General features: G+C 49.0%; 1 protein-coding gene across 5 annotated transcripts in view; it reads left to right on the top strand.

Moving 5' to 3' along the window:
- Ano2 (anoctamin 2) overlaps positions 1-21,935 on the top strand; it is a 326,914-nt gene that overhangs the window by 60,507 nt on the left and 244,472 nt on the right. For 4 of the 5 annotated variants that reach the window (XR_015452355.1, XM_087214186.1, XM_021248110.2 and 1 more), the window contains exon 3: positions 17,307-17,405. The exons of the other annotated variant lie outside the window; for it this stretch is intronic. Coding sequence is in view for 3 of the 4 variants with exons in the window: in XM_087214186.1 (XP_087070312.1) it covers positions 17,307-17,405 (99 nt within the window). In the remaining variant the exon portion in view is untranslated. The remainder of the gene's footprint in view (positions 1-17,306; positions 17,406-21,935) is intronic. 5 annotated transcript variants of the gene reach the window in all.

Genomic DNA, 21,935 nt, shown 5'->3' on the forward strand with positions numbered 1-21,935 from the left:
GGACTGAGGGAAGAGAGTGCCGTAGCTCACCCAGGTGGAACTGGGCCTGCCAGGCCCAGATCCCGTCCCGACCCAGTCCAGGGCTCTTTCCCCACTTGTGAATTGATCCCCTGGATGCTGAGCTGGGTCCTAGGTCTTTAGGGCAAAGAGCCATGAAGCCCACTCTCATCTCTAATGTCCCCTTTCCTTTATATTTCCTGCAGCCTTTTAGTCCATTTGTCCTAGCCCTTTAGTGGTTTAGTGGTTTAGACGGCTGTGTCCCGTCCGCTCCTGGGTTTCTCCTTGTTCACACTGGGGCATCTCTGACATGTGTAACAGCATTGGGCACCGAGGCCTCTGCTGGCTCAAGCTCAGGTGGAGACAGGGCTTCGTGGGCCTCTCTTGGTGGGTGGGGCATGGAGATGTTACTGCCCCACAGCTCTGGTGACAGGACAGGCTGAGAGGCCTTCTGAGGTCCCACCAAGGCCGGGCTGTCTTTGCAGCTCTCTGTGCAGTGCTCCCACGCTTCAGGGCCCCTGCAGAGCCTTCCCTCCAAAACTCTTCACAGCCCCTGAACAAAGGCATCTTTCTGTGCTGAATGTCTCCCAGGAAGCCTTGTCAGCCCAGGGAGGGTCAGTCGGGATGCCGTGCATCTTCGGTGATGGACAGAAATACCTCATTTGTCCCGACATGTTGATGGAAAGTCTAGAAGAGCAGCCAGAGAGGGCTGCAGCTCGGCCCTTCCCTGATCGGAGGACGCACTCCTCCCGGCTCCTTTAAGCTCTGCAGACTCCTTGGCTTCCTCCAGCATGCTGGATGGGCTCCAGCCCAGTCCCTCCAGTGAGCTAGGGATTCAGGAAGCAGGGGGATGCATGGTGCAAAGTGAGGTGGACACGCTTTGCCTGGAGTCTTACTTTCCTTTGGTGTCTGTGTAGCGGCCCCAAAGTTGCCCCTAGCCAGAGGCTCAGCAATACAGCTGGAGAATAGCACCAAGCCCAAATCCAAGAGCCTGGGAATGCCAGGTGAATTAAAAAAGTAGGCAAGCTGCCTCAGGCACTTTTAGACAGAAGTAACCCAGTTTAGACCTGGCATGGCCTGCTGACCCTCAGTCTGCCCCTTCCCTTTCCTCGTCTGCATCTTGCCATATTGAGCATAGGATGGAAGTCTGGCATCTGCAGCAGCAAGTGACGGAGTGCTTCCCAGCACAGGTTACCAAATGTTGGGAAAATAGAAGCCCCAAGGCCAGCAGTGCCCCGGCACTGAGGGAAGCCAACATCTACACGCCTGTGGCATGCACACCTGTGGATGCTGCTCATATTCCTCAGCACTCGGAGTCTTCCTGAGGTCCTCTACAATGGCCAACTCAGGGTATTTCACTACTACCAAGTGCCCTGCTAAAGTGCACAGTCCGGGGGTTTTTGGTGTATTCCGGAAGTTGTGCACCCACCTGTGCTGGAGCAGGTTGGGCCTGGGCTGTTCAGAGAGGCCCTGGACCTTCACCCTCTTCCTGCCTGTCTCCTAACGGGCTCCGTGTCTGTCTGCCCTTGCTCACTTGTTTGTGATGAGCCTTTGGAGACCCCGTCACAGTTCGGCTGAACCTGCCATGCTGTCATCTATCTGTAATCTCAGAACCCGGGAGGCCGAGGCAGGAGGATTCAAATTTGAGGCCAGCCTGGGCTACACAGTAAGATACTGTGGCAAAAATGTGGCTTCATCACAGGGTGAAAAACAGTCACGTGGCAGCTCCTAGAAAGGGAACCTGGCTGCCTGGGAGCTCCTTGTGGCCATTCAGGGCCTTCCTTACCTGGAGAGGGTGTGGGCCGAGTGACAAGCACACTGGGAGAAGGAAGGCACAGGACACAGGCCCTTCAGAGCAAGGCTAGGAGCTGGGGAGGCACCGCAGAGACCTCTAGGAAAGAGCTGGGCACATGAGGGCAGCAGGGTAACTGGAACTGTGTTTCTGTCCTATCTCCTGCACCTGGACTATAAAGGCCAGTTGACGTCCCAGCTCTACTTCCCGGGCTGCCTCTTTGATTCCACTGGCTGTAGGTTGGGTCGAGAGAGCTTAAAAAAGAGTGCGTTTCCAGCTTCTCTGGGTCAGAGAGATTCCTGAAGCAGTCAAGAGGCCGTGAAGGACTCCGGAGGCTGAGCTGGGCTTCCGGCCAGGGCCACAGTGGGGCTCCATCTGGGGCGTGTAGAGGGCCTGGTTGTTCTGCTGCCCAGGGGACTGTTTACAAAGTCTGCCCTTGGCTCTGTCTGCTCCAGTGAACTTCTCAGGATGCTTACTGTGCTCTACGGATTGGGCTGGGTGTCTGGGTGCTGGACACTCAGCAATGAGCAAGATGGGCACCTGGTCCTTCAGGCGTCATTATTTTATCTGGTTCTTTAGGAGACACAAATACCTCAGGAAGAGTTCAGCTTTGACCTTCATGTGCGCAAAACCCAAGAAATCACTTGTTCAGATTATAACTCTGAGCACAGGTCTTGCCTTGGGGCGGTGGAAAGGACATGCCATGCTCCTGTCATCTCTCTTGGTCCATATTCCCCGTGTCTCAGCACTCAGGTTCCACATGGGGCCAAGTGGTGTCTTTGAGCTGTTTATAAAAAGGACTCCTTTCCTCAAGCTGCTGTTTTTTTTTTTTTTTTTTTTTTAAAAAAACCATCCATTTTTGGAAAATTGTCTTAATGCGTTGATTCTGTTAGGTCAAGACACTGTGCTATCATCTGCCTGAACATTCTCATGGTAAATGTACTGTTACATGAGGACACCGTCTCTGCAGCTGGTGCCCTGGAATAGAACAGGTGTTGTACAGTGTACGACCTGTACAACTGGATGTGGTCACCTTGATTAGAATAACAAATAAATACTGGTATTTGCTGCGTTTACCATCAGCAGAGAGAGGCCTCACCCTGAGTAGGATCTTTGGTCCTTTCAAGGTTTAGAACCTGAGAATAGGCAAGGGACCACTGGGGAGAAAAAGACAGCAAGAAGTGCAGTTCTCTGACTCTGTGCAGGGTCACTCCTGGGTCCTTTGAGGAGGCTGGGAGCCTGGAGCCTCTGTGTATCTGAAGGAAGATGCAGGAAGGGCTAGATCTTCAGGCCGAGGTGCTGAGGAAACCCCTGTCCTTCCTGAAGTTGAGGTCTTTCTTCCTCCTCTTCCACTCCTTTTTCCTCCTCCACCTTCTCCTCCTTCATACTTGGGATTTAACCCAGGGCCTTCACATTGAGCTTTACCCCTACCCCTTTTTTGAATTAAAATTTTCCTTTCAATTTAGAGATAGGGCCTCCCTAAGTCATTAAATCTCTCAGCCTGGCCTTGAACTTGAGACCCTCCTGCCTCAGCTCCCAGAGTGCTGGTCTCTGGCTCACCAACTTGTCTCTGGTTCTCCTGCTGCTTTGAAGCACTGCTTCATGGTGTGGCTCCAGGGAGGCGGGAGAGATGGAGGCTTTCTCTAGAATACTGCCATGTCCTGTTGGTTTGGGACAAAATGACCCTGGTCCATAGCAAAGTCACTCTGCAGGCCTCACCTACCCTGCTTCTCCGAGGCTGGTTATCCAGCCCGCTGGCTCCTTACTGCCCTCCTGTTCCTCCTGGTACCAGAAAGTAGGCTGAGCTTCACAGTAGTTTTCGGGCTCGGCTTTCCTCATTCCTTGGAGCCATGTACCCGGAGGCCTGCAGTGTTCTTGGAGTGGGGCTCCAGCCTGTCCTCCTGAGCTGAGACGACAGTGGGTCCAGATAGCACAGGTTTTCTCAGGGCGGGGAGCCTCCCCAGGCCCCGGCGTGGCTGCACCTTCCTCTCCACCTTGTCTGTTGTGATTATGGACTGTGTGGTTTTCAGCTGAGTGAGGGCCTTGACGAGACCACTGTGGTCCAGGAGAAGCCACCGTCGGTCAGCATCACAGCCGGGCTGGAGGAGAGACCATCCTGCAGGGCTACCATCTGCCCCGTCCCTTCGCCCTGACTTGTTATTTGTCCTTCGGAACCTGAGGCCGGAATCCAGGCCTGGAGATTGTGGCAGAGACCTTCTAGGAGTCGGGGAGAGCAACCTCTGCTGGCCATGTTAGCTGAGAGGCCTCCAGCCCTCATTTGGATTGAAAGCCTGCCATGGCCTTAGCCTCCTGGGTGCTAGGAGGGAGCCTCAGGACTGGGTCGCTGTCCTCTGGGGCAGTGAGGAGTGAGGGGTGGAAAGATGCCCAGGTGCCCAGTGCTTGATGGGTGGTCAGCGAGGAGACAGGTAGAGCTTGATGCAGACGGGCTTCTCTAGGGAGGGAGCTGAGCTCCGGGCTGCAGGCAGCGTGGCCCAGGACAAGCCAACACCTCGGCCTTTTCCAGCCTCCCTTTCCCCTCCGAGGTCCACGTTTCTGATTATTTCCTCCACTTGGAGTGACTTACATTCGTCTGCATTGAGTCTCATTTTGTTATTTCCTGTCCCATATTTTCTAAGCTCCCCAGGTCCCTTCTCATTTATATCCCCATCCTCTCTGGTGCTGTTTGCAGCGCTGCCCAGTCTGTTATCATCTGCAGATTTAATTAGCACGGTTGTGGATCTCTGTCTTCCAGACCAGGGGCTGAGGGAGGGACGGGTGGCCTCAGGCAGGGCCAGGCCCGCAGCGTGCGTGCAGGGTCGTCGTCATGGCTGTGGAGGAGCCTGGCTTGGCTGTGCTGAAGGGATGGGTTCCAAACTGGGCTCTCACCTCATATAGGGGGAAATGCCCCCGGAGCCAGGTTCTTCTGGGAAAAAAGGGAGGATGCTGGGAACTGGATTGCACAAGCCCCCTCGATGGGAATTCCTCTGGCCAGCAGACACCATCTGTGGAATCCGCTTGTTATTAGCGTTAACACCTATCCTGTACCAGGTAACTTTCTGGTGTTACTGCTGATCTCTACAAGCAATCTTCGAGGCCGAATGAACAGCTTTCTGTTTTACCAAAAGAGAAACTGAGACTCAGGCAAATTATGTTGCCTCTGCCTGGTTACCTAGGGAGAGGAAGGGAGGATGGATTCGCAGCCAGGCCTCTGGGCTCTTCTTTTCTACACCTGCTTCTCGGAGATGCCATCTCCGGCCTCCTTTGGAGTCCAAGCCGCTCTCGGCTAATGGATTATTTATATAACACCTTCGGCAGATGGGCTAACCTGGATATTTCTGCAAGTCCATAAAATGATTCTGCTATTGTTTTTCATCATAGTGATAGGCCTTTCCCGAGTGTCCCTGGTCAGTTCATCAATATCAGGGCTACAGTCCAGGTCTTAGCTACTTCAATGGCCTTTATTCATGAAGTGTTTCTTTCAGCACCACTTCACTACCTCTGATGTCTGAGTCTGGTGTGGCGAGGGCAGTGGACTGGTGTGACAGCTGTGAACGCCCGCGTTTATGTTGGGCCCGATGAGTCTGAGGACCACACTGTGGTTTTCAGCTTCAGCTCCCTGAGTCTGGGCCACCATTTCAGGATGTATTTCAGGGAGGATAACTCTGCCTTCTGTGGATCCCCACCCATTTCCGAGGAGGATTTGTGCAAAGTGCCACCGAAGCATCTCAGGGCCCAAGGGGGACTGGGCAGCAAAGACTTTGTCCCTCCACAGCTTAAGCAGGAGCCTACTTGAAAAATTTGGTCTGAAGAGAGAGTTCTTTAGCTGAAGAAAACTTGAAGCCAGCCTTGCCAAAGGTTTTTTAACTTCTTTGTAGATATTTGAAGTCCACCCTGCCTCCCGTGTGAAATCTCTGCTATGGAGAACTAATGGCCCGTACGAGGAGGCTCGGAAGCTTGTCCTCAGAAGCCCATCTCTTCTGTGCAGGACACAGGCCAGCCTGAATGTGGCGCGTGGCCAGCTCACTCCTTTATCTGTGTGATCGCAGCCTGGCCGAGCCAAGAGCAGAGGGATGGTCGCTGCTCAGCTAGTGAGTGTGGGTCTCACTGGAGATGGTAGCAGTGAGCTCCTTTGAGGAAGGAGGGAGGCGTTCCCTCAGGGCTCTCTGAGTAGGCATCCCTCGCCATCTTGTATCTTGTTGATGATGTCATGAACCCTGGTGAAAGTGGGGGTTGATCCATCAAGATCACTTCTGTGAGGTTCACAGGCAGCAGCAAAGTAGGGGCCCCATCTCAGTCACAGCCCGCATCTCCGGTCCCCTCTGTGTCGGGCAGGCTGGTCTCCGCATGCTGGGCCAGCCTCATTGCACTTCTGCTCACCCTATGTGTTCTCTTCAGTGCTGTTCACAACCCTTTGGCGATGCAAATCCCACCGTAAAGTGTTCAGAGTGTAACTCAAAGCTCCTCTGCTCCCTGCCATCGTCTCTGGCTCCGCTACTCCAGAATTCCTGGTTGCATGGATAGGAAACCGAGTCAAACTGGCTTAAACAACCACGGGAATTTATTATTTTTATAAGCTCCTGTATTCAGGAAGCCCAGAAGCAGATCTGGTGGAGCCTGATTCAGCAGCTCAAGTGAGACCTTCAAAGAATTCTGTATTTCTCCATCTTTCTGCTCAGTTCTGCAGGACCCACTTCATCCTCCATTTCCTTGGTGAGCTGTTGGCCAAGCCACTTCCCTTTATGGAGTGAATTGTTGCTATTCTTCCCAGAGTTTGACAGAAAGAGAAAGTTGGATTTCCCCAGAAACCCTGGCCAACATTTCCTTGAACCTTACTGGTTTTGATTGTATTACTGGCATACTCTAGAACTAGTCACTGGCTGGGAGTGGATGTGTTAGTTTCCCGATGATTGGGCCTACTTCTAGACTTGGTGGTGGATCGATTCTATTAGAAACATATGGCTGAGATCCAGGAGGTTGTTTCTCTGAGAGAAAAAAATCTGGCAACTATTGAGAGGGGAAAGGGGAGCCGACAAAAAGATGACTATTCCCTAGCTGTGCTGTCTTTCTCTTTGTGGGTATTAACCACCCAGTTCGTGGTGTTACGCCTCTGTCTCATGTGTGAGATATCACGTGTCTGGTTTCAAAGACATGGCTGACAGTGTGATGGAGCAGTGGCCTGTGGTTCTTTCGTAGGTCCTTAACCCTGGCACATTTCTGAGCACACAGTTCCTGCTCAAGAAATGCTTGTTGAATTGCAATATGTTGGGGTGATTGAGTCATAGGAAAATAGTGACGATATTCCTTAGAGGAGAGGCAGGTCCTGCCTCAGAGGTTGGGCACATTTCTGTGAGTGGGTTGGTTACTTAAGAAAGCTTTATGGAAGTAGCTTCAGGAAGCAAGAAATAGCAGCATCACAGAATCACGTAAGTTTTGAGTTGGGGTGAACATCAGAGGTAGGGGTACTTGCAGAGTTACTAAGATGGGGTTTTTAAAAACTTAGAAATGATTCTTTCTGTGGGGCGAATTTTTTATATTGGTCAAAGAAATGAAGGTCGGGAAGGGGGCACTGGGCTTTCCTGCCCATAGGTTTGGTGTTGAACTTGGTCCTCACTGTTGATCCATAGGGCAACCCCGTGATTTATTTTCCAATCTATGACATTTTTGAGAAAGCTAAAGTGTTAGCTAGCTGGGATGATTGAGCAAGAGAAACAAACTGGGACTCCCTGGACATCCAGGATTTGGTGATCATCTGTGGTCTGAGTTTCCTTTAAGCAGCAACGAGGGGATCCCGTCCACTCCATCTGCCTTCCACCCTTGGGCAGTGAAGAGCTCTCCATGTACTGGTGGGGCCGCGGGAGGAACACACAGGGCTGAGTCTTCGGCTGCAGCATCTGCTTCCATTTGCAGGACATCAAGTGTCCAACATAGTTTTGTTGCCATGAATAGGAAAGGGCAATGTTTCCGATGGTTTTCCCTCATGGTTTATCTCTGACCTTCCCCCCTCTGACTGGGGCTCGTCCAGGGTGCCTGAGGCCAGCTGGCCTTCCTTACTGGGAGAAGCCCTATCCTTGCTGTCTGCCTCGTGACTATGTATGGAGTCTCTTCTTTTTTGGTGTAAATCTTATCTCTGGTAACTGGATTCTGATCAGCCTATTATTTCAGCATGAGAAACATTCTCTTTTATTTCCAACCTTATTTGACGCTGTGCAGCTGTGCACCAGGGGCTTTTGCCCAACAGGCTCAGCAGTGATTCTGCCTGGTAGGATTCCTGTCAAGGTCAAGGGCAGGTGTTCTGTGGGCCAAGGAGCCAGGGCTGCTCCACCCTTTGGGCACCAAGGAGGAGATTCGGCACTATTGAGGAAGTCATATATATATGTTATTTATAGTTTACAGAATACTTAGAGGTATGATTAAAAATACAGTTCGATAAAATTTATTTAATGAAAGACAAGCTCCCATTGATCTCCCTCAGAATACTCCCCCTTACCTCTAGCACACTTATCGCATTGTTTTGGCCATGTTCTGAAGTAGTTTAGTTTGTATTTTCAGAAATTTCTTTCAAGTAAAAACATTACAGGGTGTCTCATCCTCAGTATTCACTGGATCTGCCACCATGTGACTTCTGGCTCTTCCTCAAAATCAAAGTGACCAAGAAAGGTAAACGTTTTGAAGTAGTTCAGGACCTTGAGGCTGCCACAGCAGCACAAGTAAAGACACGAGAGAGCATGTGCAGAACTGCTTCAGAAAGCGGCAAGAAGGTTGGCATAAGCGTGTTTGAAGTCAGGCGGAATATTGTGAAGCATATTAATGGGAATGTGTCTTTTACCGTAAAAATTTTTTTAAAATTTAAATTTAAAAATTTAAGAAACATTCAATGTATTTTTTGTTCACACCTGCATATAACTTCGTTTGATTCTGACATATCATGGAATCATAATTTATTTCTGAATATTTGTTAATTAAAACTAATAATATATAACACATGTCAAAGTAAATATATTTAAAACGGATAACATATTTTAATACAAATAATATATTTTGAAACAAACAGAAGTGTGGGAAATTGTGGCATTGTTTTACATTTTTGTGCATTATTCCCCCCTCAGTGGCTTTCCTGGGATGTAACTGAGGCACAGGAAACAGCACATATTTACAGTATTTACTCTGTTGGTCTTGGCGGATGTGCAGACCTGTGAAACCACCACAGAGGAGACATTAAGCCTACCCTGACATTTCCACACATCTTTCTACGCAGTTGTCCCTCTCTCCCAGGTGGTATTAATACCAATCTCTAGAGTTATTTGAACATTGCTTCTTAATCTCAGAGAACTATGACAGCTTATCAAAAATGGCACAGCGAGCAAGTGACAAAGTGGAGCCCCGAGGCCCTGTCTTCAGGTCCTAGCACCCATGGCTTCCCATGACCTCCCCAACCCGGTGAAGATTTCCCATTCCTTCCAGCTGTGGGGTTTCTAAAGTGGAAGGAAACCCAGGGACTCTGCCACCCTCTGTTGCTGTCTGTTCATGTGGGCCCTTGCATGTAGGTGCTGTGCAGCCCCTGGCATCCTCTGTAGCTCAAGGAGGGAGGAGTGTGCTCTCTTGGCTCTCGGCGTGGTAAGGGTCTGACCCCTGTCCTCCTGGCCTCTCCCTCCAGGCATCAGCTGGATTTGAGCACTGGCTCCTGGCTGCTCCTGGCTGGAGTGCAGTGACAGCCGTATACAGAGAAGACACCATAGTGACAGACCCCAAATCACTTGTTATCTTTGGACAATGATGGAGAAAAGGCAAGGGTGGCTGGGTTTTCATTTCCAAGGACCCTCTCCATCCAAAGTCTTGGACTAGGCCTAGGTGAAGTGTTTTCCATAGGGAAGGTCACGCGGCCAATCTCCCACGGGTCTGGGACAGGGCTGATTGTTGACCACTGTCACCTTGGCCTGCAGAGGTCGGGGCTGGAGAGGCGATGACTTTGCTCTCACCAAGCAGCTCCAGGAGAGCAAGTTGTCATCTTTTGTCCCCTTGTCAGAAAGTTCTTTGCTGTGCTTCATGCTCAGTGGCCACGGGAGGTCCCAGATCATAGGCTGAATCCCTGATTGCTGCAATGAAGTTGAGGCGATGACACTGATAAATGGCAGTGTCCCTCAAGTGGAGCAGCTGGAGGCTGGTCTCAGATGAATCGTTGCCCTCATTCTGGGCATCTCTAGTCCTGAGGGATGCAGTCTTTGGTGATGGCTCCCTGTCCCTCTCAGGGCTGCCTGACAGAGTTCCTCCATTGTGTGTGCATTGACCATGGTGATACGAGAGCAGGGGGTTTCCTGGGGGCTGTCTCATGCTCCTTGTGGGGCCATGAGCCTTTGGTCCTTGCAGGGCCCAGGTGACTGAGTGGCTGATAAATGAGAGCGGCTTACAGGAGCCCGTCTCTCCTCTGTCTTTCCATTGCCTACGCACTTGTATCCCCACCCTTCCTAGGACAGTTCTGTGCTCTGGCCATGATGTGCCGACCGAAGCTGATGTTCTCAGCTTGAAGCAAGGCCAGGGACCAGAGCACTCTGAGGCCCCTGGGGTCACATCGAGGTGGCTTGGCAGGACTGTGGAAGGAGGCTTGCGGAGTATCAGTTTCACGGTCTGGCTGTGCCTGCCTCCTATTCACTCTTGTCTCTCTAGAGGGAGGACGTGGTCTGGTGCAGCCACATGCAATCTTTGGACAACAACAACGAAACATAAATAATCAGTGTGGTCTCACCAGGAGCTTGGAGCAGCAGCCAGAGGTCTGCAGAGAGGTGGCTGGCGGGGCAGGTCCCGCCCACTCTCCCACCCCATTGCTCCCATCTGCAGCTGTCCGATCTCTGGAGAAGAGGCCTGCAAAGCTGCTCATCGCCCTTGGATAGTGTCGATGGCCCTTGGTGCCAAGAGGCCTGGATTCCATCGTTGGCTCTGCTGCTGCTTAGCTGTGGGGTCTTGATCTTCATCTGTTACTGGAGGAGTGTTGGGTGTCCTTGGAGGGCTCTCCAACTCAAGAGGCCTGTGGCCGAGTCGGTTCAGTCCTCTGCAATTCTCCTGTGCCCATAAGCTGGCTCAGACCTGAGATTTCAGCAGGGGACATGGAATGGCACCATGGCACTTGACGCTTGACAAGTAGACACCAGGAACCCTGGTACTGGAAGCCTCTCTTGCTTTCCAGAGTGTCCCTTTCCTTCCCTTAATGTTTTCTTTTGTTTGTTTCTTTGTTTTATGATACTTGGGATTGATTCCAGGACCTTCACACTGAGTTATAGTCCCAACCCTTTTTTATTTTTATTTCAAGACAAGTTCTCACTAAATTGTTAAATTGCCCAGCCTGTTCTGGAAGTTGCAGTCCTCCTGCTCCAGCCTCCCAGAGTGCTGGGATTACAGGTGTGTGCCACCATGCCTCTTCCCTTACTGTTGTAGTACCCCAGCTGCTTCGGGTAGTGAGATTTAGGTCTATCCGATGTCAGTTCACTTCGGAGTGGGTTTCCTGAGCACCACTGAATTTGTGCCAGTGCCCCCGGGAAAGAGAGCAGGAGTTGACCAAGGCAGTGAGGGCCTGGGACTACCACAGGGGTGGAGAAGCTGTCCACCATCTTTCTAAGGCTCACAATCAGGTGGAGACTGACGACAAGCTGTTGACATTGGAGAAACACTCAGAAAGGATACTTTAAGGGTAGTTAAATTATTTCCTCAAAATTCAGTAAGAATTTAATTCTTTTGGCCAAAGGCCACTAATTCCTTTCTGGGGTATGGTTGCCAAGTTTTAGAAAGTGGTCCCCGAATCCAAATAGACCCAACTAGGTATATGTGTGTGGAAGCTGCAGTAACTATGCACTAAGCGTTAACTATCCGCCCAGTGTGGTGCTGGCTGCTGAGGACAAAGCAATGGACAAGACATGCATGTTCTTTGTCTTCATGGAGTTTTGGGTCTAACCAGGAAGGTGGACATAGTCAGCACCTAACAATGCAGTGGTGGAGTGGTGGGTCCACTCTGTGAAGGATGGGGTGAGGAGATGTGCAGCAGGGACGGGGGCCAAGTGTGACATGGGAGGACAGGGAAGGAGGAAATGCTTAAGTTGAGACCCAAACAGAAGTTGGTTGGGTCTAGGGGAGGGGAGGCCTTCACAGTGGAGGAGACAGAGTGGGAAGAGGTTGGGAGGTGGGAAGTTGCCTAGAGCAGTTGGGGACCAATGGGCGGGGCTAAGTGGCTGGAGCCTGGGAGGCAGGGATGCTGATGTCACAGCTTGTGGGTGTGTCGCCAGGTGTGCAGGGAGGGTGGGTTGGGGCAAGACACTGGGCAATGGGGCAGGGCCCCGCTGCATGCTGGGGATTGGCCTCTTGATTCTTTCATGGTTTACTTAGTGAGTAGGTTCAGGAGACCACCTGAGCATGTAAATTTAAAGAGAGTGTTAAACTCAAAAGTCAGTTATGATGGAGGTGTAGTCATTTCCTTTGTCCAGAGTGTTCACGCTGTCTTTTGGTACCTCTCCCAGAAACCCAGAGCCGGAGAAACAGAATTTGTAGAGCTGCTTGGAAACAGAAGCGCAGTGAATGCTGCGTAGCTCTGTGGGACATTTCCATTGAGCTGGCGAGATGTCCTGTTCTGCTGTAACATGGGAGGTCACATTCCTGCCCCACATGGACATGCTTGAGCTGTCCTGCAGAAATATCTGTACCTTGCATTTCCTTTCTTTGCTGACCAGAATAAAATTATATTTTATAGCTCATTTTACACGAACTAAAATTCTGTTGCCTGAGCAGATTTGGGAGCCCCTCCATGCATATTGATTACTTACTTACAAAACCTCCTTTAAGGACGTGTTGGATAATCTGACAGTTTGTGTTAAATTTCATGCTGGTTTCAGAAAGTCCGACTTTCTGACCTTGGCCTTGAATTCTAGAGTTGCATTACACTTGGAACCTGTGAATTCCCTCAGGGCACATATGACAGTTTGCAAATCTTGTAGATAATTTAAAAATGCCAGGCAGCAAAGGAACCGGGATTACCAGTTTTCATCCAACAGGAACTGGTTTTGTACAGTGGGGACCTACTGTGTGTGGCCCGGCGCTGCATACCTGGGGAATACAAAGAACAATCAGTACTGCCCCTGTGGCTGAGAGGCAGAGTGAACACCTTGGTAATGGCTGAGCTTGCTGAACATTCCCAGTCACAGTCGACCTCACCCACTTCATCTCTAATCCCCAGGGCAGCCGTTATGCTTTTCCTTGTCCTTTTTCGGATACAGAGGCAGAGGCTCCTTGGGTTAAGTGACACGCCCAAGCTCCCAGCTGTGCAATCTAGGATTGGAACCTTAACCCAACTGAATTGGGAGCCCCAAGCTCTTTCCACCCCCCTGCTATGCCAGAAAGAACCCAGATCTGGAAACACAGGAGAATAGAAATCACCGGGGCCTAGAGAACAAGGAACAAAAGATTTTTTTTTAGCTGACTGTGTGTTAACTTCCAATTGTAGAACTCTGGATGGAGATAAGGAAACTGTATTCGATGATGGCTCTGCTCAGGGCTTCCGTGCATCTGTTTCTCCTTCCAGGGACGTAGCCAGTCACACCAGCTAATATTTCACATCGGCTCAGTTGGTCCTTCTTGAAGGAGAGGTAACAATATTGCACAACATGAAAGGAACACGATGCCTAGATGTTAGCACCACAAAACTGCATTCCAGCTTTTATTTTTTGTTTGGGGAAAATGGAGAAGCGGTGTGCTTTGCTAGAGAAAAGCAACATCTGCACATTGGGAAACAATTTTACATCCTTTAATACAGAGGGAGGCTGCTATGGACGGAGCCTCCAGGGTCGTCATGGCTAAACAAGGTAGAATTTTATCTCTCACATAAAAATCCTGGAGGCCGCCCGGGCTTCATGGAGTCAAACCAGCTTCTCTCTTGGCACTTTGCTGTCTCAGATCTGGAGTCTTTCTTGTTAGTCCGTGTTTGTGGTACGGAATGTTTATATTCCTTGCGTGGAGTTGGTGCGTGTATGTGAGGCCTCCTAATTCATTTTTCCATCCCCTTTCTCAGCTTCCCTCCATCTCTTAATAACTTGCAATTTGAGAAGGACCTGTCTCCCTACTTCCTGTTATGGATCTTTTATTTTGCTCTTTATTTATAATTTGGGATTCTCATATAAGAGAAACTGTGTAATGTTTAATGTTGTGTGTCTGATTTATTTCACTTAGCATTATTGTCCCAAGGTGCATCCACTTGCCTACAAATGACTTAAGTTTATCTTTCTTTTTTGGTCCTGGGGATTGAACTCGGGACCTTGTGCTTGCCAGGCAGGCACCAGAACCACTGAGCTAAATCCCCGGCAAGTTTATCTTTCTTTACGGCAGAGTAGTACTCCATTTTCTTTATCCACTCACCTGTTGATAGACATATAGGCTGCTTCCAAGATTTAGCTATTATGAATTGTGCTGCTATAAACATAGGTATGCCTGTATCACTGTACTATGATGTCTTTAATTCTTTTGGTAAGATACCTAGTAGGGGAATAGCTGAGTCAAATGGAATTTCTATTTTAGTTTTTTGAGGAATCTCTGTCCTGATTTTTATAGTTTATACTCCCATCAACAATGGAGAAGGCTTCTTTCTTCCCACAGCCTTGCCAACACTTATATTATTTGATTTCTTGATGGTGGCCATTCTTTCTGGTATGAGCTAGAATCTCAGTGTTGTTTAAATTTGCATTTTCTGTAATGGCCAGTGATGTGGAGCATCTCTTCATGTATTCATTGGCCATTTGTACTTTTTTCTGTGAAGGTCTGTTCACTTCACTTGCCCACTTTTTGATTGGATCTTTTTTGACCTCAAGACCTAAGATGTGTGTGTCTAATTCCAGGCAGCAGCAGGGTGGCAGTGCTGGTGGTCACGAAGGGCAGAATGTGCTCAGTTGCTGTCACATTGGCCAGGAACGATGGTTATGGCCAAATCACAGTGAGGGGGATGTATACTTTAATTTAGATGGTTGTGTGCTTAAAGATGAAGAAAATGAGAATGGCCATCGGGGATGGCTAGCAGTCTGCCACCAAGGCCATGGAATTTCACCCTTGCCCTCCCAATCCCCAGCCTTCCTCAAACTTTGAACATCTGCACCTACTTAGTGGACATTTGGCATGCTCCCAAACCACCAAGTCTAGCTAAAGTTAAAAAGCCATTCATCCTGATTAAAAAGTGAAGGCAAAACACAATATATTCAAATTAATGATGTCTTGATTTTAACTCAGTGAGAGAGATGATACCGTTTGCCATCTTTCACCAAAAACATCATTTCTAGGACCGTGGTAGAGGGCTGGGGCTGCAGGTCAGATTTACAGATGGTTTCTTTTCTTATCCTTTATTTTCACCAGATCAGAAAAGCTTAAGTTACAGTTGGTAATAGAAACAAGTGATTGATGATTCTGCCTAGTAGTGATGGATGTTCCAACCAAAAATGTACATGGCCACTGGAGAGATTTCTTGCTGAAGGCTACTTTTGGCATTTTTAAAAGAACATTGCTCTACCTGCACGCTGGTAGGTTGAGTGTTTCCTCTTAGGGCTGCCTCATAGATTCCTCATCTACCTTTTCTTTGATTTGGTGCCTTCAGTTACAGCCCTTGAAGTTGTTGAGCTGTGTGCACTAACATGAGTTCTTGGAGAATTCTCTCTCCATGAAATGAGAAAACTATCAGGTAGAACAAAAACTACCTGGACTTGAAAATTTGTTATCTCACTGCCTGTATAAAATCATGTAAATATTATTGCCTTGGTTCCTCAGCTGTAAGACAGAGATGGCAGTGGCACCACCCTTACAGCATGGTTGTAAATATTGCATGAGCTGAAGCATATAGCTACCTAGCTCAATTCAGTCATCTGATACACACCCAACATACATACCTTGTGGCTGTTATTATTATTATTATTGTTAGTATTTGCAAATGCTACACTATCTAAGGCTTTCATACCACAGTTCAATCTTCTTGTGAAATTATTTTTGAATCTTCTACTTTATTAATCTTGAGCTTTCATCCCTGAAGTGGGGTTAGGTTCTAGATACTTGAATTATTGATTATGTATTTTGGAGCTACCATTTAAAATTAATGGAAAGAGTTTATAATAGAAATGTATGTCCCCTCAGAGACAGTGTCTTTCAGGGGAAGCAGCATCGTACATCTGTTTTCTGCTAGGCACCCTGAGAGGCACAGTCAGAGCTCAGTATGGTTTCCACTGCTATCTTCCATTAACCCCGATCTGAGGGTGCCATTCGTACTGGACAAAAACTAGTTTCTTTGAATGAAGCCAGGGAATGATTTTCAAAAGCAGCACCTGCTTCTGACATCCTGCTTCACAAAGCACACGTTTGCTCAGGTGCCCTCGTTTCTACTAGAGAGATGGGACCAGAGGCCATCGAGCTGCCTCTCTGCACAGCACACGTGCAGCAGAGTCGGCCTCTGCCCCTCAGTGGCTTCACTGAATGCCACCAGCAAGCTGGCCAGCACGCCAGCCTCCTCCACTGTGGTGTACAGATGCTGTGTGCTTCCCAAGCGTCAGCTGATGAAGGAATGTATTATCAGCTTGTTTTGTCCTCTCTCCGAACACAATAGTTGTGGTTAATTTTCTAGGCACTTTAAGAAGTACCTCCCTAAAAATGATCCCTATTTGCTCTTGGTGCTCTTTCATTCTTCAATAACAAAATTGATTACATTAATACAAGAAAGTAATTTTTTCCTGGGTGTGTTTTTTCAGAAAGAAAAAAGTTTTATTAAAAATGAGGATGAATCCATATTGCAATCTGTCAAATATTTATAACAGACACGACCACCAAGTCCGAAAGGACTGCTGAGGTAATAAAGCCTAAATTTCCAATACTTATCACTGCACGTCCTTTCCTTTCTTTCTTTTCATCAACATACAACACAATCACTTGTCCTGGGACAAGACTCAGTTCTGTGTTCACACTGGAGCCTGGGTCACGATTTATGTTTATGACATTATTTGGGTTGTGCTGCTTGCATTATTATTTATATCACTACTCTCAGGCTTAGGAGAGCCACTTTTGTGATTTGGGACTATAACACAGTGCAGTCGTTGAATGAAAATACAAACCTGGACAATGAGCAATAAAAACACATGGATGAAGACAAATTGCAGCCTGTTTGCTCTGTGTTAGCACTGGTCACCTAACCAATTGTTATTACAAATGTGAAGAGATTTTTGTGAAAATCACACTTGCTTAGTTTCAAATCTGTGAACAAAATTATTTTAACTTTTTTTTCTTCTGCAGTCAACCAACTTTCAGAGACCACATTTTGGGAATGCTAACTTATGGTTTTAAATGATACAATTTCTAGGACAGGATGAATAGATTGGGTATGGGTGGGAACAGATTCTCAGTGAAGTTGAAAGGAAACAAAAGCTAGAAATGGAAGGAACAACAAGTTCCAGAGCTGGGGAGCTGGGAGTTTAAACTATGTCCTCACAAATGCTTCCATTTCTTCTTTCTTTGTACCTTGCAGAGCAAAAGCCAGGGATCCGTCTTTGTCCGGATACACGCCCCGTGGCAGGTGCTGGCCAGAGAGGCAGAATTCTTGAAGATCAAAGTCCCCACCAAGAAAGTATGACCATGTTTCTCCTGGGTTCTGGGCCTCCCAAGGGTGGAACGGATGCAAAGATTTTGAGAATAGGACCAAGTGGAATGTGGGTTTTGTGGAAATGAAATAACACTCACCTCCCTGGGGATCCAAAATATGCGGCCATGAAGTGGGAGGGCAGGGGAGAGCGGGTGGGGAGAGAGTGTTCCACCTCGGAGCTCTGCCTGTGCTGGGGTCACTAAAAAGCCACACACTGCCCTGGTCTAGCCTCTTCATTTGTCTGTTACACTTTCTTCCCACTCTTCTTGGGGCCCAAACAAAGACAGGCATTTCTCCAGAGTGAATATAGCAAGGAGAGCAGGCAGCGAGCCACAGCGACTTGGTCAGCCGTGTACAGAGAAAATAGCATGTAACGTGGCTGGGAGATGCCCATGCTGGTGGTGACTCCCACTATGGGTGGTATGATGGAGGTCTCACTTACCTCTCCATAGGACAGAGGTTCTTGGCCAGATGAGTCGAGGACACCGTGTGGGAAGTGTTCCCAGAGTGCCACTCCACTGTCCCACCTCTGAGACTCTGACTCATTCGGTTGGTATGGCGTGAGCTTCTGGCATCACCAGTGTGAAGAAATAATCCTCATGAAGTTCTCATGCACATCTGGACTGAAAACCACACAGTTTAGTTGGTGTTCCAGGTAGTTTTCCATGAGAAGTCAGTATATAGTTATATTTAAAAATGTCCCTGGAGAATTCCTAGGTGATTGTCTCCAAAGAGAAAGGGGTTTTGTGGTCACAGAGTCCCCTTTTTCTTTCTTTCTTTTTTTTTGGTACGGGGATCGAACTCGGGTCCTTGTGCTTTCGAAGCAGGCTGTGAAAACACTGAGCTAAATCCCCGGCCCCAAGTCCCCTTTGTCTTTAGCAAGCGTTTTAGGGAAAGAGGTAGGTAGAGAGAGAGAGTGATTGACTTTGACTTATCTTAGCTTTTAAGGAGGGTCCTGGGAGGATGGCACTCTGTGGGTGAGTCCTCTCTTTCTCTCTCTCTCTCTCTCTCACACACACACACACACACACACACTTGTAATGCTTCACAGGTGGTGACCTACCTCTGGAGGGATCATCTCCATCATTCTAACCACCATTGCCGTGATTTCATCCGCCCTGCCCCCATTAACAGAGCTCCACAGTGGTTTCTTCTACACAGCCTCATTCACCTCTGCTTTCTAGTCACCACCTTCAGAACTGGCAGCATGAACTCCATTTTGATTTTCATTGTTGGCCACGCTAATCCCACCTTACTGCCAACAGATCTATGGTCTCCATCAAAAGTCACTCATCAAACACAAGCATGTGACTAAGCTATCATGAATCCCCCACTCAAGAAGAATAGAATCTATAGGTTCTATTCTTACAGATTTCTTAAGATGGACAAAATGAACAAAAACAGGTCTGAATATTAGCTACAAACATTTTGCCAACAAAACCCAGTAAATACGGGGGAGCTGGACACCGGAAGTGTCCACGAGGACCACACTGATCTTTTGTCTTCCAGCAGCAGTGTGATGGTCCCTGTCTCCTCTCGTTAGTGCTCTCATCCCCAGTCTCGATGCCCTCAGGTGTGGCTGCCATCTTTGTTCGGACCTCCACTCCAGCTCAACGATGAGTGGTCTCCCAGTCTTCTGTCTGCATGACCCAACTGCAGCCTGGGCTGGAGGCTTCTGATCTCCTCTAGGGGGTGCCTAGCCAGTGCTTTCACTTCTCTTTCTCCTTCTTCTTTCTTCTAATGCTGATATATTCGTCTCTGTTCTCTTTGGTTTATCTGAACAGCTCGTGCTCCTTTAACCTTATGTGCTTGTATCTTGTTTGGACTTTAACGTCTGCTGGCTGACCCTTTGAAAGAAGGTGTGCACATTTCTACTCCCCAAACTGTATCTCCCTCCCAGGTGATCCTTTTAGTGGGAGACCTAGAAGCTAGAAGAAGTGTGTGACCTTCTGCTCCCCCTACAATTCATTGGCTATTTTTCCTCTTTGCTGTCCTCCCCAGCCTTTTTTCAGGCTCACGCTTTTCCTGTCCCGTTTCTCGGTCCCTTTTCCTTCCACCTACCCTCCCTCTGTTCTTTGCACCTGTGCCTGTACTCCTGCACCTCTGGTTTCTCTGGTACCTTCTGGTTCCCAGGCCCAGTCCCCAAGTCCTTCTCAACTCTAGTCCCTCTGGTGTCTCTTTGTCCTTTCCTGGGCTCAGACCTCAGATCCTGTTCTAGTTTTGTATGAATGACAGATCTGCTCACAAGGCTCCGGCCCCTACACATGAGATGTTTGGAACTTACATCTGAGGCATAGGGAGGACCTGCTCTTGAATTTGTAGAGAGTTGATGTGGGCAAAGACATATTACAAAGTGCCCATCTCTGGTTTCCTTCCTCAGAACAGACTTCTAGTCTTGGGTCTGCCCCGATTAACCGTGTGATTTGAGGATGTCACTTCCTATTTCAGAGCTGTTTCCTCATCTGTGACTTGGGCGTAATAATTCCTGCCCTGTTTTCAAAGAGGGTGATTGTAAGAATCTACTTCCTAACGAGTGTTCTGGAAATGCAGAGATTGGTTGTTGTGTCTGTTTTCTCATACTTTTTATGTGTATTCTCAGTTCCTGATCCCCGTCAACTTCCTTCCTGACCACAGAGGCGGCCAGCACTGACAGCTCCTGCTGTGCAGCCTGTGACAGGCAAGGGGACTGCAGAGCAGCCCCGGGGAGTTGAGAGTCACAGGGCGACAGGAAGAGTGTGCAGGCAGGCCCAGGCCGCAGAGCAGGGGCTGGAGCCTGTGTGGATCCCTCTGTCTTTCAGGTGGTGGGTTAGGGAGTCATGTGCTCCTGCAGGCAGCGGAGAGAACAGAAAGCACTTTCCCTTAGCATTTCTGGGACCCAAATTTGACACAGGTGCACTGTTTGGCATCTGTCCTCTGGCTCAGCCACATAGCCCCACTCCTCTTTGTATGTGTAGAGCGCAGGGACTTGCACTTGACCTCATAGCGGTGTTATAAGCAGACAAGGAGGAGATGACTTGGTATGCTAGGCAGGATGCATGTGTTTGTAAAAATTAGTCTGAGACTCTGATCCCAAGGGTGGGCAGGGAGAGCGGGGATTAACCCAAGTTCCTGCAGGGAGAGAGGGCCAGAGCGAGGGGAAGGTGAGGCTGGGCAATCTGTGGCAGGCCAGTGTTGGCCCCGTGGAATTTTCCTTCTTTAATTGGGCTGGGAAGTGGGTGAATGAGAATAAACCACATTTGCAGAGAGCCCCTCCTGGAGGGGCAGGGGGTGTGGAGGAAGAGTGAGCCATGGCATGAGCTCAGGTGGAGGCTTGGATCATAACCCAGCAGGGCCTGGAGAGACTGGGAAGATGGGGAGGAAATCACAAGGTCGAGATCTCAAATCTGTACAAATCCATCATAATGTGTCCAGGGACCCGGAGTCCTGAGCACAGATATTAACTGGGAGGGGAAACTTGGAAGAAAGTATTTGTTTTCCAAAAACAACAACAAAAGAGCCAGTGTGTGGAGGGCACTCAACATCCATGCTGAGAGGGGTGGGGAGGCCTGGCCTTTGGCCTCCGAGCAGATTGGAATGGGTGCGTTGGGCAGATGCTTTCGCATCTCTGCTTGTCCCCAAGATGCCCTTCTAGATGGTGGTCACTTCCATGCATTCCTCATGTATGTGAGTGGGCACCCTTTGCTCCCCCGTGACCTCCACATTCCCCAACCTAGGGAGGTGAGGCAAGGCCAGGAATAGCTGATAACTGAGGCTATTAGAACTTTTCTGCTAAAACAAAAGCATGTTAATCCAGCCAGAGACCACTAAGTTTGGAAGAAGATGTGCCCGGGATGGGTGACTATCACTTTCATGCAATCTGTCAGAGCTTTGTAGCCACTATTAATAGTGACTGATACTGCAGGAGTCTCCTTTGTTGCCCTTGGGAGCCTGTAAGGAAGGGCTTCAGCTTGTGCCTTTCCAGGCAAGTAGATGCTGTTAACTTCCAGCAAGTCCTGTCTTTGTAAGAAAGCTGACTCTGAGCTCTATGCAAGTCCCAGATAACAGTAATGAGTACTGTGTGACTGGGGTAGGCAGCAGTGATGGCACATATGGAATGCCTGCTACAGAGGTGGGCACAATGCATGGTACCTGCTACTGTTACTGTTGTCGCCATTGTTCCTAGCCGTGTGCGTCAGGCATGGGGTTGACTGTTCCTCCCTACTCTTTCCTTTTCTCTCCCTCCTGCTGCACTGGTCCCTTTACCCTGCCTAGGCGGCCAAAGGCCCAAACATGGAATCCATGGAAAGGCAGGCACAGGTGGCCATCAGCCTGCATCCTGGGGTTTCTGTTTCCTAGAGTGGGTCCTTGGCGCTCTGTGTGAGAGTTCTGAGGTGCAGTCCCTGGGAAGGGCAGTGAGGAGAGTGCTTGACCCCGCTGTATGGCTGGGAGAGCTTGGAGGCCCCTGTGTCCAGGGAGGGACAGCCAGGGTGACCGGTGTGACCTTAGGTTCTAGGACTGGCTCTGCCTTGTGAACCT

This window comes from Heterocephalus glaber, unplaced genomic scaffold (assembly GCF_053883595.1).
Source record: "Heterocephalus glaber isolate CG9 unplaced genomic scaffold, H.glaber_assembly_v1.0 deba00001444, whole genome shotgun sequence".
Classification (NCBI taxonomy): Eukaryota; Metazoa; Chordata; class Mammalia; order Rodentia; family Bathyergidae; genus Heterocephalus; species Heterocephalus glaber.